This window comes from Phytophthora infestans, genomic scaffold (assembly GCF_000142945.1).
Source record: "Phytophthora infestans T30-4 supercont1.29 genomic scaffold, whole genome shotgun sequence".
Lineage (NCBI taxonomy): Eukaryota > Oomycota > Peronosporomycetes > Peronosporales > Peronosporaceae > Phytophthora > Phytophthora infestans.
In genome coordinates, this window is record NW_003303730.1 from 1,274,934 (window position 1) to 1,289,065 (window position 14,132).

Here is a 14,132-nt window from a genome sequence, read left to right on the forward strand (position 1 = left end):
TGATCACGACAATCTGTTCTCTACTCTTGTACTTTATCGGATGAGAGCAAAATCGAACGTAGTCGTTAGTGCACCCTTAACTTTTTTCATAAAAAGTACCGATAAGGGGCTCGGCGCCCTAACAATATTTTCACAAAATTTAGGTTTCGTGAGAAATTCCACGAGAAATATATTCCCAAATAAATTACCATGAAGTACCGTTACTCTCAGATAATTCCGAGTCTGATAGCCAGTGGTTTTGTTGTGATCATTTAAAAATCCACGCACGAGTTCTTAAGCACTGGCACAGGCGCCAGTGCTAAAGATGGCGAGAGCGAGGGCGCGCCCGGCGTCACTGTGCTGGACGTTTGTTCTTCCCCTGGTAACGATGGCAGTGACGAAGACACTTCGACTATCTAAGCGATTCAAGTGAGACGCTAGATGCCATACTCCACGAGATAGGTAAAGTTACACTACTACGAAGAACGTTTTTATGTATAACTCTAAATTTTTATAAGTATATGAATTCCCTTCTCACGTGTCTTTGAATAGACGCGCCACTTTCACGACAAAATCTGTCGCAAATGCAGAATCAACACGACGGTCATCGTATTTTTTGACGTTGTCTCTGGAGTTCTACGCAACGGATTGCTGAACGACGCCGTGATTGATTTCGGAATCAGAATGATTGCAAGTGTGGACGGCTGCATCGCATTTTCTTCGTTGACATTGGCTGTTGGGTGGCCTGAACCACCAAGACAGCGGTTATCAGAGACACCTTTTGTGGTTATGCCCATAAATTTAAGCTCGAACCACTGGGGGGGGGTCATTATTGTGGAGATCGCGTTTCTGTTAACGTATACGCTCCTCTAGTTCAAAATAGTGCACTCAGTCTAATTCATCAATTCACTTTCCAATTCCCCACCACGACAACAGTTTCCGACAATACATGTACTGAAGGTGTATTTCTATGAGCCGCTACACCAGGAGTGCTACTGAAAAGAACTGGAAGATGATGAAAATTTCATTTTTGCCATAACTGGAGAAATGGCACAGTGCCTGCGGTGCAAAAGAGCTTTTTCCGAAGGAAATTATCGCGAAGTGGATCGACAAGCCCTCACAACCTGATTTAAAAAGCTGTGGAGTAATGGTCCTGGGTATTGTGTACGCACACTTGCGCAACACCCATCGATTTGAACGCCATCGGGTGACCGAAGCTTATGTAAGCGTGATGCGGCTTCAGACTAGCCTGGTTGTTGCCGTGCACGACGAAGCTGGTGCCACACAGTGAGGAAAAATTGAAGGAAAAGCAGAAGACGGACCAAGAGGTTAGTAAGATGCTGCTTCCACAATAATCTTGTAGCCATTCGTGGTTTTGTTAAACAATAAATATATATATATAAGTCGCTTTCCCTTTCCTACTTGTGCTTTTCGTCTTCTTCTTCTTATGTGTTAATGCATCTCCGACAAGATTGACAATAACGCTTATGGTGATACTTCGCATCAATTTTTTAAAATACGGTTATTTATTCCTAGCGATAAGGGCGCCCAAGGCTTTAGGGCGCCCTAACGCTTGCAGTAAAGGGCGCCCAAGTGGCTTAAAGGTGCACTAACGCCATTCAAAATCGAAGCTTCCGGATTTAGAGCAGAGCTGATGCCCCGCTTGACAGGATACCCTTGTGACCAATCACGTAAACGATGATACAGGCACGATCAATCCGTTAAACCATACTGTAGTATACTCTTGTTTCCGGGTACCTTTTACTTCAGGCTATAATACCAGCAGCTACATGTAATAAAAAAGCATGAAAGGATGACAAGTTCGATAGTCTAGTAGTATTATCAAGACTTTTTTTATAAATACTAGTTTAGTTTTCACAAGTTAACGTTATATGCTAATATTTACTCGGAGATTTGAAAAATACTAAGTACTATTTATGAGCTCCTACTTAAGTACGTTTCTTGCCACCTTACCCTGTGTTAGCGGAGGACTCACCAAAGAACTCTTTGGTCAGGCTCTAAATCAGCCGCAGTGAATGGAGGCTTTAAAACTGACGAGTATCTGCTCTAGTATTTCACTGTGGCACAGACACAGCTGATCCAGATGGAAAACTGCAAACGGTTGCAGCTGTTTAAAGTCGATAGAGCGAAAAACAAAAGTTTGTTAATGTTATCTGCTGATAACCTCGTCTAGATCATGCGTCTAATAACCCTGCAGCATGTGACGCTAGATTAATGCGCCTAGCAGCGCCAACACACAACACCAACCTTGCCGTCAGGGGTTAATGGTCACTCCAAAATCGGTGAAGTTAATATTCTAAAAATATCACGTGTAGACCAGCTAATATAAAAATATAACCTAATACTTTCTTCTGAGACAAAATGATATCATTTAATATCAACTTCAAATTAGTTCAAGCGATATTATATTTTAAAAGATTGCGTCATCTGTTAAATCCACCAACCAGATGTCGTTAGCGTTCGACTAGCTGAAGTATTATAAATCATCCGTGAGGGAGATAGAGTCCGGGACAATTTTGAGAGTGACGGCAAGATTGGCGTCGTGTGTTGGCACTGCTGAGCGCATTAATCTAGCGTTACAGGCTGCAGGTTTATAGACGCACGATGAGAACAAATACCTTTATTTCGCTCTATCGACATTAATCAACTGCAACCGTTTGCAGTTTTCCATCTCGATCGTCTTTGTCTGTGTCACACTGAAATACTAGAGCAAATACTCGTCAGTTTTAAAGCCTACTGCTGTTCGAGAGCCTGCCCAAAAGGGTTCTTTTGTGAGCCCTCGGTTCACAGGGAAAGAAACGTACATAAGTGGGAGATATTATAAATATCATTCAGTATCTAATATTTTTCACATATCCGAGTTAATATTAAAATATTACGCTAGCTCCAAGAACATGAGCTACTATTACTATTAAATTTTAATAATAATGCTACTACTTGTAAAATATCATATGATATTTGGTTACCGGTATCAGACCCTGCTGCCGTCAGACTCACCGCTGATTATTAATAGTAAAACTTCGAGCTTTAACGACATACCGGTATGGCTGGTGGAGTCTTCACAATCTTTGAAAAATAAAACTACCGTCTTACCGCGTACTAGACGCCTAGGCGTTTAATACGATCAAGTCAAAATCATTTTGGAGAGAAGAATCCCTCGTATTGAACGCCTATTCAAATACAACGCCTAGCATGACCATGTGGTAGTAGCACATACGGCAAGCTGAAACTTGTGTTCATCGATGGATGGCCGGCGCTGGCCGGCCGAGCTGGTTTTGCCGATGGATGGCCGACGCTGTCCGACCGAGCTGGTTTTGCCTCCTTCAGTGCCTTGGCAGTTCCCATTTTGCTCAAAAACACGCACAAGCATGCCTTCAAAACGCTCCAGCTATAGCCTACAGTTCAAGCTGCATGTAATCAGCGAGTACAAGTTCAACGTTAAAGGGTGTGGGTTCAACGCGCTTGCTAAGAAGTACGAATTGACGTCTCCATCGTTGGTTCGCGATTGGCACCGCAACCGAGAGAAGCTTCATGCCGCTTCCAAAGACCGACAAGTAGCGACACGAACAGTTCGGCGTCTGCCTGGAGCAGGTAGAAACCCACAGCATCAACAACTGGAGAAGGACCTTCACGAGTGGATCATTGAGAGAAACAACAAAGGACTGCGTGTCAAAGACAAGTATATACAACTTCAAGCTCTCAACCTTCACAGCAAGTTGGTAGTTGTCGACTTCGATAAGCAGCCCGACCCATTCAAAGCATCTTCGGGGTGGCTGGACCGCTTCAAAACCCGATACAATCTAGTGTCCCGCCGCCAAACAACTACCAGAACGCTTCCGGTCGATGCTGCAGCTATTTGTCTTGCCTTTATCAATGAGGCTCAAGCTCTCATTGAAAAGCACAACATTCAACCCTGCAATGTCATTAACATGGATCAGGTTCCGAGGTATTTCGAGACTGAACCGAAAACAACAATTAAAACCAAAGGCTCACGTGAGGTCTTGCTGCGAAAAGGCGGAACGAGCCACAAACGCTTCACTGCAACATTCTCGATCACTGGAGACGGCCAAATCTTGACCCCTCACTTGTTGTTCTCGAAGTTGAAGAAGAAACCTGTGTGTCCACCAGGCGTCATGGTAGACGTTAACAATTCCGGAATGTGGAGCGATGAAATCTTGTTAGAGCACGCTAAACAAGTCATTTGCGGTCGCCAAGAGACAAAGTTCTATCGCCAGCACGTCCTGTACATCATCGATTCCTACGCGGCGCATGTCAAAATGTTTGATGAGCAACGGCTTCGCAACTACAACGTTCATGTGCTGTTAGTCCCACCCAACCTTACGAGTCTCTGCCAGCCGCTGGATGTTGCCGTTAGCCGCAGCTTTCAAGAATTCTATCGGGACAAGTATGACACTTACATTGCGCAAGCACTGTGTGACTCGGCGCTTCAAACGCCTGCTGGCAATCCAAAAGTACCAAAGTACTTTAAAGTCGCCGAATGGGTGCTTGAGTGGGCAGCAAGCAAAACGAGTGAGGAGATTTCTCATGCTTTCGAGCTATGTGGGCTTGTTCGTAGGTCAGCTTTCAGCATGGAAATGCTGCATCCGCCTCTCAGACAGCTTATTAGTGGCGAAATCAGCATGGATGAGTGGCATCAGCGATACCAAGCTCTTGTGTCGAATGTTGACGATCGCGAGGAGCTGTGTATTGCAAACCCGGCATGGTACATCCCTGAAGATATCCGAAGGAGCTTGTTTTTCTGTTTGCAGCATGGCATTGGCGCAGACACACCGGATTATGTGGCTTCCTTGATCCAGTACATGAAGACTTTAGAAGATCTAGATGGCCTTTTCGACGAAGCATATTTGAAGGCGCTACAAGATGGAGAGATTCCAGGCGGCGAGCTTAAGTTGCTTGCCGCCGTTCGCAAGCATCGTTGCAATATTGAAGTGAAAACTCTGGACGAGGATTGCCGTGTTGTCGAAGCATTCGCGTACAGCGTCGACGACCCAGTTAAAACCATTTGTATGGCTCGAATCGGTCATTACTACTTTCTCGAGGTTAACGGCTTTCATCTATAATACATTATCAGTGCTGGTGAAGTCGTGCTCATCTCGATTTTCCTTTTCCCTCATATAAACCACCTAGGTGATCGCGTTCGTCTCATTTGAGATACTCCCTCGAATTATTCCGCCTAGGCGTACTACAGGAATACACCGCCCAGTAGGCGTTCTATTACATTAGAACGCCTAGGCGTCTAGTACGCGGTAAGACGGTAGTATTAAACTGAAATATAATAATATCACTTTAGTAAAAGAATATAATAATAGGTAATATTTGCTACCGGTAAATCAACAATTTACCTTAATAAGAAAAAATCCTCCAAACTTGTGTTTCACACAGTTTTATTTTTACCGACAGTACGGTAATTTCGTATCGATTGGAGCTCCTCAGTCCATTGTGTCAATCATAGCAATGGACGCCGCTGCGCAGAACCTCCTCAACCAGCATGAGTTCCTGGAGGTCGTTGAGTCAGGCGAGGGCGACAACAAACGCGTGCGCGTCAAGTGCCAACTGACGCAGCATGAAATGCTTCCGCGTGTCGACATCATCGAGCAGCACCTCAAGTCCAAGAAGTTCGTCAAGGCTCGCGACTGGTATTGCCACGACTACTCACAGTACGAGCCGTACATTGTGCCGCACCGCAGGCTGCCGAAGAGTTTGTACTGCAACGTCACGGGCACCATCCTGAACCGCATTCCGTCCGAGGTTGAGAAGCACATACAGGGCAAGCGCTATAAGCGCATGAAGCAGCACGTTAAGATTAAAGTCACCAAGAGCGAAGACGACGACGAATTGCAGGGCAATGGGGGCTTTGACGCCGACGCTTTCGAGTTTGAGAACAGCCAGGTCATTTACTCAGACGATGAAGAAGAAGGAGAAAAAGATGACAAAGAAGCGGACGAGGAGTTGGAGGATGTCACGCCCAAAAAGAACAAGAAGGGCGAAGAGGAGGACGATTTGGCTGACTTGTACCCCGATGACGAGTCTGACGAGGAGGAGACAAAAGAAAACGACGGTGACGAGGCGATGGAGGAAGAGAAGCCCAAGAAGAAACGCTCTGCCAACGGCAACGCAGTCACCAAGAAGACCCGGCACCATACAAAGAGAGCCAAGAAAACGGTCTAAAGTGGGGGCTTGTTGGACGCGTGAATAATATAGATTTTTTTCTTTTGAACAAACCGGTATGCGTGCGTCCATAACGGTGATAACGATGTTCCCCACTTAATCTTAACAGGCTACAGGTTACAGACTCGCCTACCGGTACTGACGCTTCATACCGGTTCGCATACTCATGCCACAGCCTCAGTCGCGGCCGGTGCCGAGTGCGTCACCTTGACGATGTAGGGCGTGGACTTGTTTTGGTGATACGCCGGCTTGCCCTTGAGTCCGAAGCTCTCGAACAGCCGCTTGTCCTTCTCGAACGCCGGGTTGGCTGTGGTCAGCAGCGTGTCGCCGTTGAAGATCGAGTTGGCGCCGGCCATGAACATCATGCCCTGCTCAGCGTCCGTGAAGGACATGCGACCAGCACTGAGACGCACCATCGTCTTGGGCATGAGGATACGCGCTGTAGCAATCATACGCGCCATGTCGGAGGCCGTGACGGGCGCGATATCCTCGTCAAACAGCGGTGTGCCTTCCACAGACACAAGGGCGTTCACAGGCACAGACTCCGGGTGTTCGTCCATAGTCGCGAGCGTGTGCAGCAGACCCACGCGGTCGATTTTCTCCTCTCCCAGACCCAGGATGCCACCGCAACACACAGAGATGCCAGCCTTCCGCACGTTCTCAATGGTCTTAAGACGGTCGTCGTACGTGCGCGTGGTAATTACCTTAGCGTAGTGTTCACGACTAGTGTCGAGGTTGTGGTTGTAGGCCGATAATCCGGCCTCTTTGAGCTGCACAGCCTGCTCCTTCGTGAGCATCCCAAGCGTGCAGCAGACCTCGAGATCCATCTCTTTAACCTGGCGCACCATGTCCAGGATGTGTCTAAAGGCGTTCTTCTTGCCTACTTCGCGCCAGGCTGAGCCCATGCAGAAGCGCGTACTACCCGCTGCCTTCGCACGACGCGCCATCTCCACCACTTCTTGCACCTTTTTAGTGGGCTCGGGCTTGACAAACGTCTTGTGCCGAGAGGACTGCGAGCAGTATTTGCAGTCCTCCGTGCACCCGCCAGTCTTGATAGATAGCAGTGTGCACTGCTGCACCTCCGTCGGGTCAAAGTGCATGCGGTGCACAGTGGCGGCCTTGTACACGAGCTCCAGCAGCGGCTGGTCAAAGATGGCCTGTACCTCCTCCTTTGTCCAGTCGTGACGCACCTCGGACGACAAACCAGGCACTGTCATCGACACGGAGGCGACGTGTGACTGGTGGCGAACACCCACGCGGGCGGAGGACGCGGCGGACACGGCGAGCTTGCGGAACATGATACGGTCGAGAGCTATCGGTCGCTCCTGCGGTCCGGACGGCGTTTTTGTTTGTGAATCAATGCCACAGGAATCGCAAGGTGCAGATCTTTAAGTAACGATATGAAGTGGTGATTGACCGCGGCTTTTCGTGATTCACTTGAGGGTTGTATTTACATTAACTTTACATGATTGAAGTGAAACAAAGAAGTAACACGAAGCATCGTCACCCTCATGGTGTCAGATGCATCCAAACACAGTGAGCTGAAGATGGTCGAGCAGGTCGAGCACCGGTTGACTCCAAGCTAACAGCAACAAAGCCATGTACTGGTACGTGTCGAGTGGAAATATATGGTACTTTAACTACGGGGTGTTAAATGGAGAACCAGCACGAGTAAAGGGGTCGAGTCGAGTCGATCTTCGTCCCTTTTTGTGCCGACACCCCGGCGAGTATTCATCTCGAGGGGGTTCTTCTACGTTCGCAAATGACGTCAGCTAACTTAGCTGACGTCATTGAGCTAAGTAAGCGCCACTGACGCGCCGGTGTATCAAACATATGCAAATCGCTGACGCGGTCGTCGAAAGCGACAGTGTACATGTCCTAACACCCTAAACTGTAGCACAAAACTTAACGACGCCTGCTGCACCAGACGGCACTGGCCAAACGTTTTCGAGACAAAAACCATAGCATGACATCTAACTTGGAATCCAACCTCGATGTCTTCGACCTCAGTTCTGCGCCACCGATTCTGAACTGCTTGTACTACATGAGTAAGGAAAGGCTGCGAGGCGAGTGTCGTACGAGCTCCGGGACCTGAGTATTATAGCAGTCTAACCGGGGTAGCATGGTTTTTGAAAGATACTTAAGTACATTCAGTGTAGTTGGTGAAAGCTTGCATCATATCTTTTTCTTACCTACTATGCCTAGCATTTTATTGTACAGTGCTGCTATTAATTATAGGGACACTAGATTTTTTTCAAACTGTTCTCACAATGCGAGGATTTAGATTGTGCCGCTCGGTCCAAGAAACACTTGCCTAATGCCGAATAACTAGCAGTTTCCATCTTTTAAAAATATACAAGTTGCAACTTCTGAAGTGAAATTGCCATTTTAGGGGGTGTTGTTATCAAAAGGGACACCACCTAGAAGTCGGGATACCAACGTAGAATAGGCATTAGTGCACCGTCCACTATAGTTTTAAAGAACCTGAAAGTGGAGGTAGGGCGCTCTATTTGATGGTGCTCTATTTCCTAACGCGGAAAACGAAAAAATCAGGCCGACCACTGAAAAAAGCAGGTAATTCTGACAAGGCAAGTGACCATCAATTCCAGCAAGATATATTGTCATGTGGGCTAGGAGTAATGCAAAGCAGAAAGCTTAGTTCTCGATCCGCACTTTATTAAAGGCGTCAAGCAGCTCGTCAACCTCGTCCTCATTTGCGTTGTTGTCGGAGCTGCTAACAAGGTGTAACGGGGTACGTAGCCCTAAGTGTACCTCTAGTTACATGAAGTGTGACACGTCATACTTCGGGATATTTGGTACAAGGTATTAAAGCCGTCCATTGTTGCTTTTCTATAGGTGACTTATAGTTTGAATTTAGCTCAAGCTTTATCCATCTATAAATATACTCAGTTTTTTTACATTCTACCTTAAATTGATCACTTCGCTCCCTTTCGATAAAAGAAGACCTTTGAGCTGCCGTTCACTGAGAGTTTGTATACTCTCGGAATCCAACTTCCTCTAGCGCAAGGTGCTGTGTGACCCCGTCACACTTGGTAGCACTCGTAGTCAATCCACGCCACCGCGGGTATTCTACCTGAACCTCTCCGCCGTTGCCATGGATAGGAACGACTTCTCCCATATGAACGACTCACAGCTCGAGTCGGTTCGGAAGATGACAGGCATATTCGGGATGGAGGCCCTGCAGAGCCTGGTGGTGTCAACACCGGCCGAGCAGCTCGAGCGCGTCAATGCGTTTGACGCGTACGAGCAGGGGCTCATCGCGCATGTGCGGGGGAACCTGCATGCTCCGGCGGCGGAAGCAAATCCGCCACACCCGAAGCTAATACGGCTGAAGGTTAAGCCGTATGAAGGGAAGGGAGGCAAGAACCTTCACTTCGGGGTCCGAGAAGTAGATCTCGCGATGGACGCGGCTCTGTATCGACCGAGCAATTTCGTGCTGCTGTTGCACCCTCCAACCCTAGCGGTCGTGCTAAGGGTTGGGTGTACACGCGGGAGGCAACATCTCCTGGGTGTTTCACATCCTGGGCTCAGCTGTGCGAACAGCTCCGAGCCGCGTTCCTCCCGGCGAGCTACGAGTACTGCCAGCGCTCGCGCTTCCTCTCGTGCAAACAAGGGAGGCATGAGCTGCACGAGTACGTCCAAGAGATGGGGGGGCCACGGCGTCCCTAGTGGGAAACCCACTCAACGAACACATCAAGATGACCGTGTTTGTGGGCTGCCTTCGAGTGGGCCCAGCGCGCACTCAGCTGTTCCGGGTGCAGTCAAACACTCTTGAAGAGGCGATTCAAGTGAATCTTCAGGAAGAATACAGCCATCGCCAGGCGCGTACACCGGCCTCAGCTTGGCATGGGTGTTCTTTGTCGGCTCCCGGTCGAGCGCGTCACAACGGGCCAGTTCTCATGAAACTCAGGTCCGCCGAGCAGCGTGACATCCGCTGCTTCGGCTGCGGGAAGATGGGCCACTTCAAGCGCCACTGTCCCGCAGAAAGACGCCATAGACGGTCTTTCCCCAAGCCCGTCCTAAAGGGTCGCTGGCTGAAGCCAGGATCCCGGGGACAGGGGAACGCCGGAAACCAGTAGGGGCGGGGCGCTCTACTGAGGAAGAACATAGTCTTAGTGAAGGGTGCGTGAGTGGCGCGTACTACGGGGGATTAGCCTCTGAGAGTCTTCGCACTCTCGATTCGGCGAAGAGCAGCGGCGGTACGACCATCCTTTAGAATCTTGATCGATTCTGGGGCGTCGAAGAATTTCGCACGCCGCCAGACGGTTGCTCGTAATAGCAACAAGTTGTCCGATGCTTTGAGAGAAAGCAAGGGCAACGGGATGGTGTCAGTGCGACTGGCCGACGAAAAGGTCGTCTCTGTCCCCAACGTCCAAGTGGATCTGGCCGTCAAGTTTAAGACTTTGACAGCCTCGAACAGTTCACTGTTCTCGACATGGATCCATACGATATGATCCTGGGCATGCCCTGGCTTGAGGAGCATGAGTCTTGGATCGACTGGCGAGGCAAGGCAATCGATGCTAGCCGCCCTGCGCAGTCCGACAGAGCATTGGCGAATCATATTCCTACCTCTGTCAGGACCCGGGGCGTCCGCAAGGACTGCCAGGATACCGCAGTATCCGGCGGATGATTGGGAGTCGTCAACGTATATGACGACTCCGATGAAGCTTCGATGGTGGCAGCGCTAGGAGGCGCTGACCAAAGTGGGTAACTAAGGTCCACAAGCCGGTAGCATCGTCCCTGCAGCTGTCACGGACGCTGGTAATAGCGTGCCAAATGTGGGTAACAGATCTCCACACGCGATCGCCCATAACATACCGGAAGAGGAAGACGTTGGATACGCTTCCTGTGTGGGTAACACAGTACCACACGAGGCCTCGAGTGCCTCGGATGTCGACGTCACGGCATCCCCAGACGTGGGTAACGAATATCCACGTCAAGGTCGCCGTCGACGACGATGACGACGCGGCCGGTGGAAGAGTGTTATCACATCTTCGATGGCGAGACCGGTTTACCCGTCAAGGATTCTGGTGTCCACTTGGAGCCGTTGCCAGAGGTAAAAGCGATCGAGGAAATGGCGGCCGAGCCTTTCCTGGCCAGACTCAAAGCTGGGGAGATTGCCGAAATGGTGCTCATATGACCAGAGGCCACTTGGGAGGAGCCTTTGTCCTGGACGAGGACGCCCTAGAAGAGTTGAGCAGACGCGCTTGGGTTCTAAGATCCTTAACAAGTTCCTGGATCCAGTGTATCCTTTGGTGATGGAGTATGCGGCCGTGGTGAACAAGCACCCACCGATCCAACTCCCACCAGATCGAGGCGTACGGCATGAGAGCGATCTCGTGCCTGACACAAAGTACAGTGTCACGAAACAATGGCCTCTTCCACGCAAATAGTGCGAGGTCGTTGATGCCTTCTTCGCTGCGAAAGCGAAAGCAGGCATGGTTCGGGAGTCAAAGTTCCCGCACTCGACGTCAACTTTCTGCGTTCGGAAGCCGAACGGGAAGTAGCGTCTAGCTCACGCTTATAACAAGCTGAACAGCGCGACGGTGCCGGCCCAAACACTAATCCCACGAAAGGATGTGTTGTTGAACAACATGGCCGGAAGCGTACTGTACAATGCGCTGGATTTGGTAAACGGATACTATCAGATCCTGATGCGAGGGAGCGACATCCCACTCACCGCGGTGAGCACTCCAAGCGGCATGCTTTGGGAGTGGATCGTCATGCCGCAGGGCTTGTCTAACGCCCCGGCGACGTTCAACCGCCTGGTGACGCAATTGCTTAGGCACTGCGCGCCCTCGTACAGACGTACTTCGACGACACCTTCGTCCATAGCCGTGCCGAGGGAGGCGAGACGGTCATACGTCGAGTGTTGGACGTAATGCGAGCGAACAAGCTCTACGCCAACATCGACAAGTGCGTCTTCGCGTCACCAGAGATCAAGGTTCTCGGTTGATTCGTAAGCAACGTGGGCGCTCGGGCTAACCCAGACAAGGTCAAGGCCATAACAGCATGGCCAACGCCCCAATCCCAGAAGGATCTTCGAAAGTGGTTGGGTTTGGCCAACTACCTTCACAAGTACAGTGCAGGGTACGCGGGCTTCGCTAAGCCCTTGTCGGGCCTCCTTCAGAAGGACGTCGACTGGCGCTGGGAGCAAGAGCACCAGGATGCCTTTGACAGCATCAAGGCCAGTCTCAAAGAGCCCCTGTCCTGGTCCTGCCGGACGAGACGAGGCCGTTTAGCGTCGTCTGCGATGCCTCCGATTACGCCATCAGGTGTGCATTGCTGCAGGCCGACACGGCTCGACATGAACGAGTCATCTCGCTCCAGTCCAGGCAGTTCAGAGCCGCCGAACGGAGCTATTCTGTCCACTACAAGGAGCTCCTGGCAATGAAATATGCCCTTGTGAAGTTTCGGGTTCACCTTCTGGTCTCCCGGTCCATCGTGATCTACACAGACCACGCATCCTTGAGGACGGCGACAAATTCGCCTCACCTCTTACAACGGCTGGCGAGGTGGCTGTCCTTCTTCGAGGAGTACAACCATCGCGTCGAGTACAAGCCGGGCAAGCTCAACGTGCTTGCGGACGCCCTCTCTCGGCGTCCAGACTATGGGTTGGACCACATCACACGGGCAGCAACGGATCTATATGATCGGATACGCATGGCGTATCGGGACGATGAGGCTGCCGCGTCTATCGTCAAGTTCATCACGGCAGGAGCGAGCGCGAAGTCCGCCTGGCTTTCGTCGCGACAGCGCTCCCGGCTCCACCAATATGAGTTGAAGGATGGCCTCCACTACTACCGGGTGGAGCCCAACGAACATCCACGGGTGGTCGTACCCAACGACGAGGATCTGAAGTTTGATATCCTCGCGGAGGCGCACGACGCGCCCTCCAGAGGCCACTTGGGCCGCGAGAAGACCTTCCTGTCGGTCTCTCAGGCCTTCTGGTGGACTCGCATGTACAAGTGGGTCGCCCGATACGTGAATACATGCGAAACATGTCAGCGGGTCAAACCCGCAGGGCACTCTTCGGCTTCACTTGTAACGGGCCTAGAGTGTCCGTTACTAGCTTACACGTAATAATGAGGAAGCGTGCAAGTTCCGCGATAGTGAAACCAAGTGCTTAGTCTGAAGGAAAATCAACTCTGTTTTTATTTCGGTCCAGGGCAGCTTGCCCTGACCACTCAAATACACGTCAAACCCTTATTGGCTGATAATGGGTCTGGCTCCCCATATATCAACCAATAGGATGACGGCAGTTCAGCACACGCTAGCCGTGTGCTGCTGCACCTACTTTTGTAATATAAATCTACCTACTTATGTAATGGCGTGGCCCACTACATCACCCCCCTCTTAAAGTTGCACTTACGCAACATAAGCGACGGGCGGGGAACAAATCAATCAAAAGGGAAACAAGAAGAAAATCGTGGCCAACAGGAACGAACGATGCGGTGACCAGACAGATCCCTGCGCCACCCCAGGAAAAGTAAAAACACGTATTTGCTCAGCAGAACCACCCGATTCGCAACAATTAAACAGCAGCCGCAGCCTATTTCTTGCTAACGCGAACGTCGCTTGATTATCGCGAACAACCCCGGGCACGCGGCAACCCACTTTAAGGGAAGAAGCGCTGAGAACCCTGGCCCTGTATGATGTCTCCGGAGCGCAAGATCCGGAGTCTCTGGACGAGATGAAGGACCTCTTGCGGTGTGTTCGTGCGCTGCGTCAGAAGCCGGGTGGACTGCGTCTACCACTTGCGCTACAGGAGTCGTAGCTGCGCCTTCATCCGGCGCTTGAACCGGACTCAAATCGCAAGGAGAAAAATCTCGTCGACTGGATCGCATAACGGGAAGATATCCTCTCGTGTGCCATTCCCTTGGGCGAAGCTGCGCCTACAAAATCTGGCTTACATCGCCTTG

General features: G+C 50.3%; 2 protein-coding genes across 2 annotated transcripts; one reads left to right on the forward strand and one right to left on the reverse strand.

Moving 5' to 3' along the window:
* Positions 1-5,475: 5,475 nt before the first annotated feature.
* PITG_13595 (uncharacterized protein) lies at positions 5,476-6,189 on the forward strand (the record flags this gene model as incomplete). Its single annotated transcript, XM_002899747.1, has 2 exons — positions 5,476-5,910; positions 6,016-6,189. 2 exons carry the CDS (start codon positions 5,476-5,478, stop codon positions 6,187-6,189), a joined length of 609 nt encoding a protein of 202 aa, XP_002899793.1.
* A 7-nt stretch (positions 6,190-6,196) lies between these two features.
* PITG_13596 (biotin synthase) lies at positions 6,197-7,528 on the reverse strand (the record flags this gene model as incomplete). The annotated part of the gene is made up of 1 exon (XM_002899748.1): positions 6,197-7,528. The coding sequence occupies one exon, from the start codon at positions 7,485-7,487 to the stop codon at positions 6,354-6,356; it is 1,134 nt and encodes a 377-aa protein (XP_002899794.1).
* Between the last annotated feature and the right edge of the window lie 6,604 nt (positions 7,529-14,132).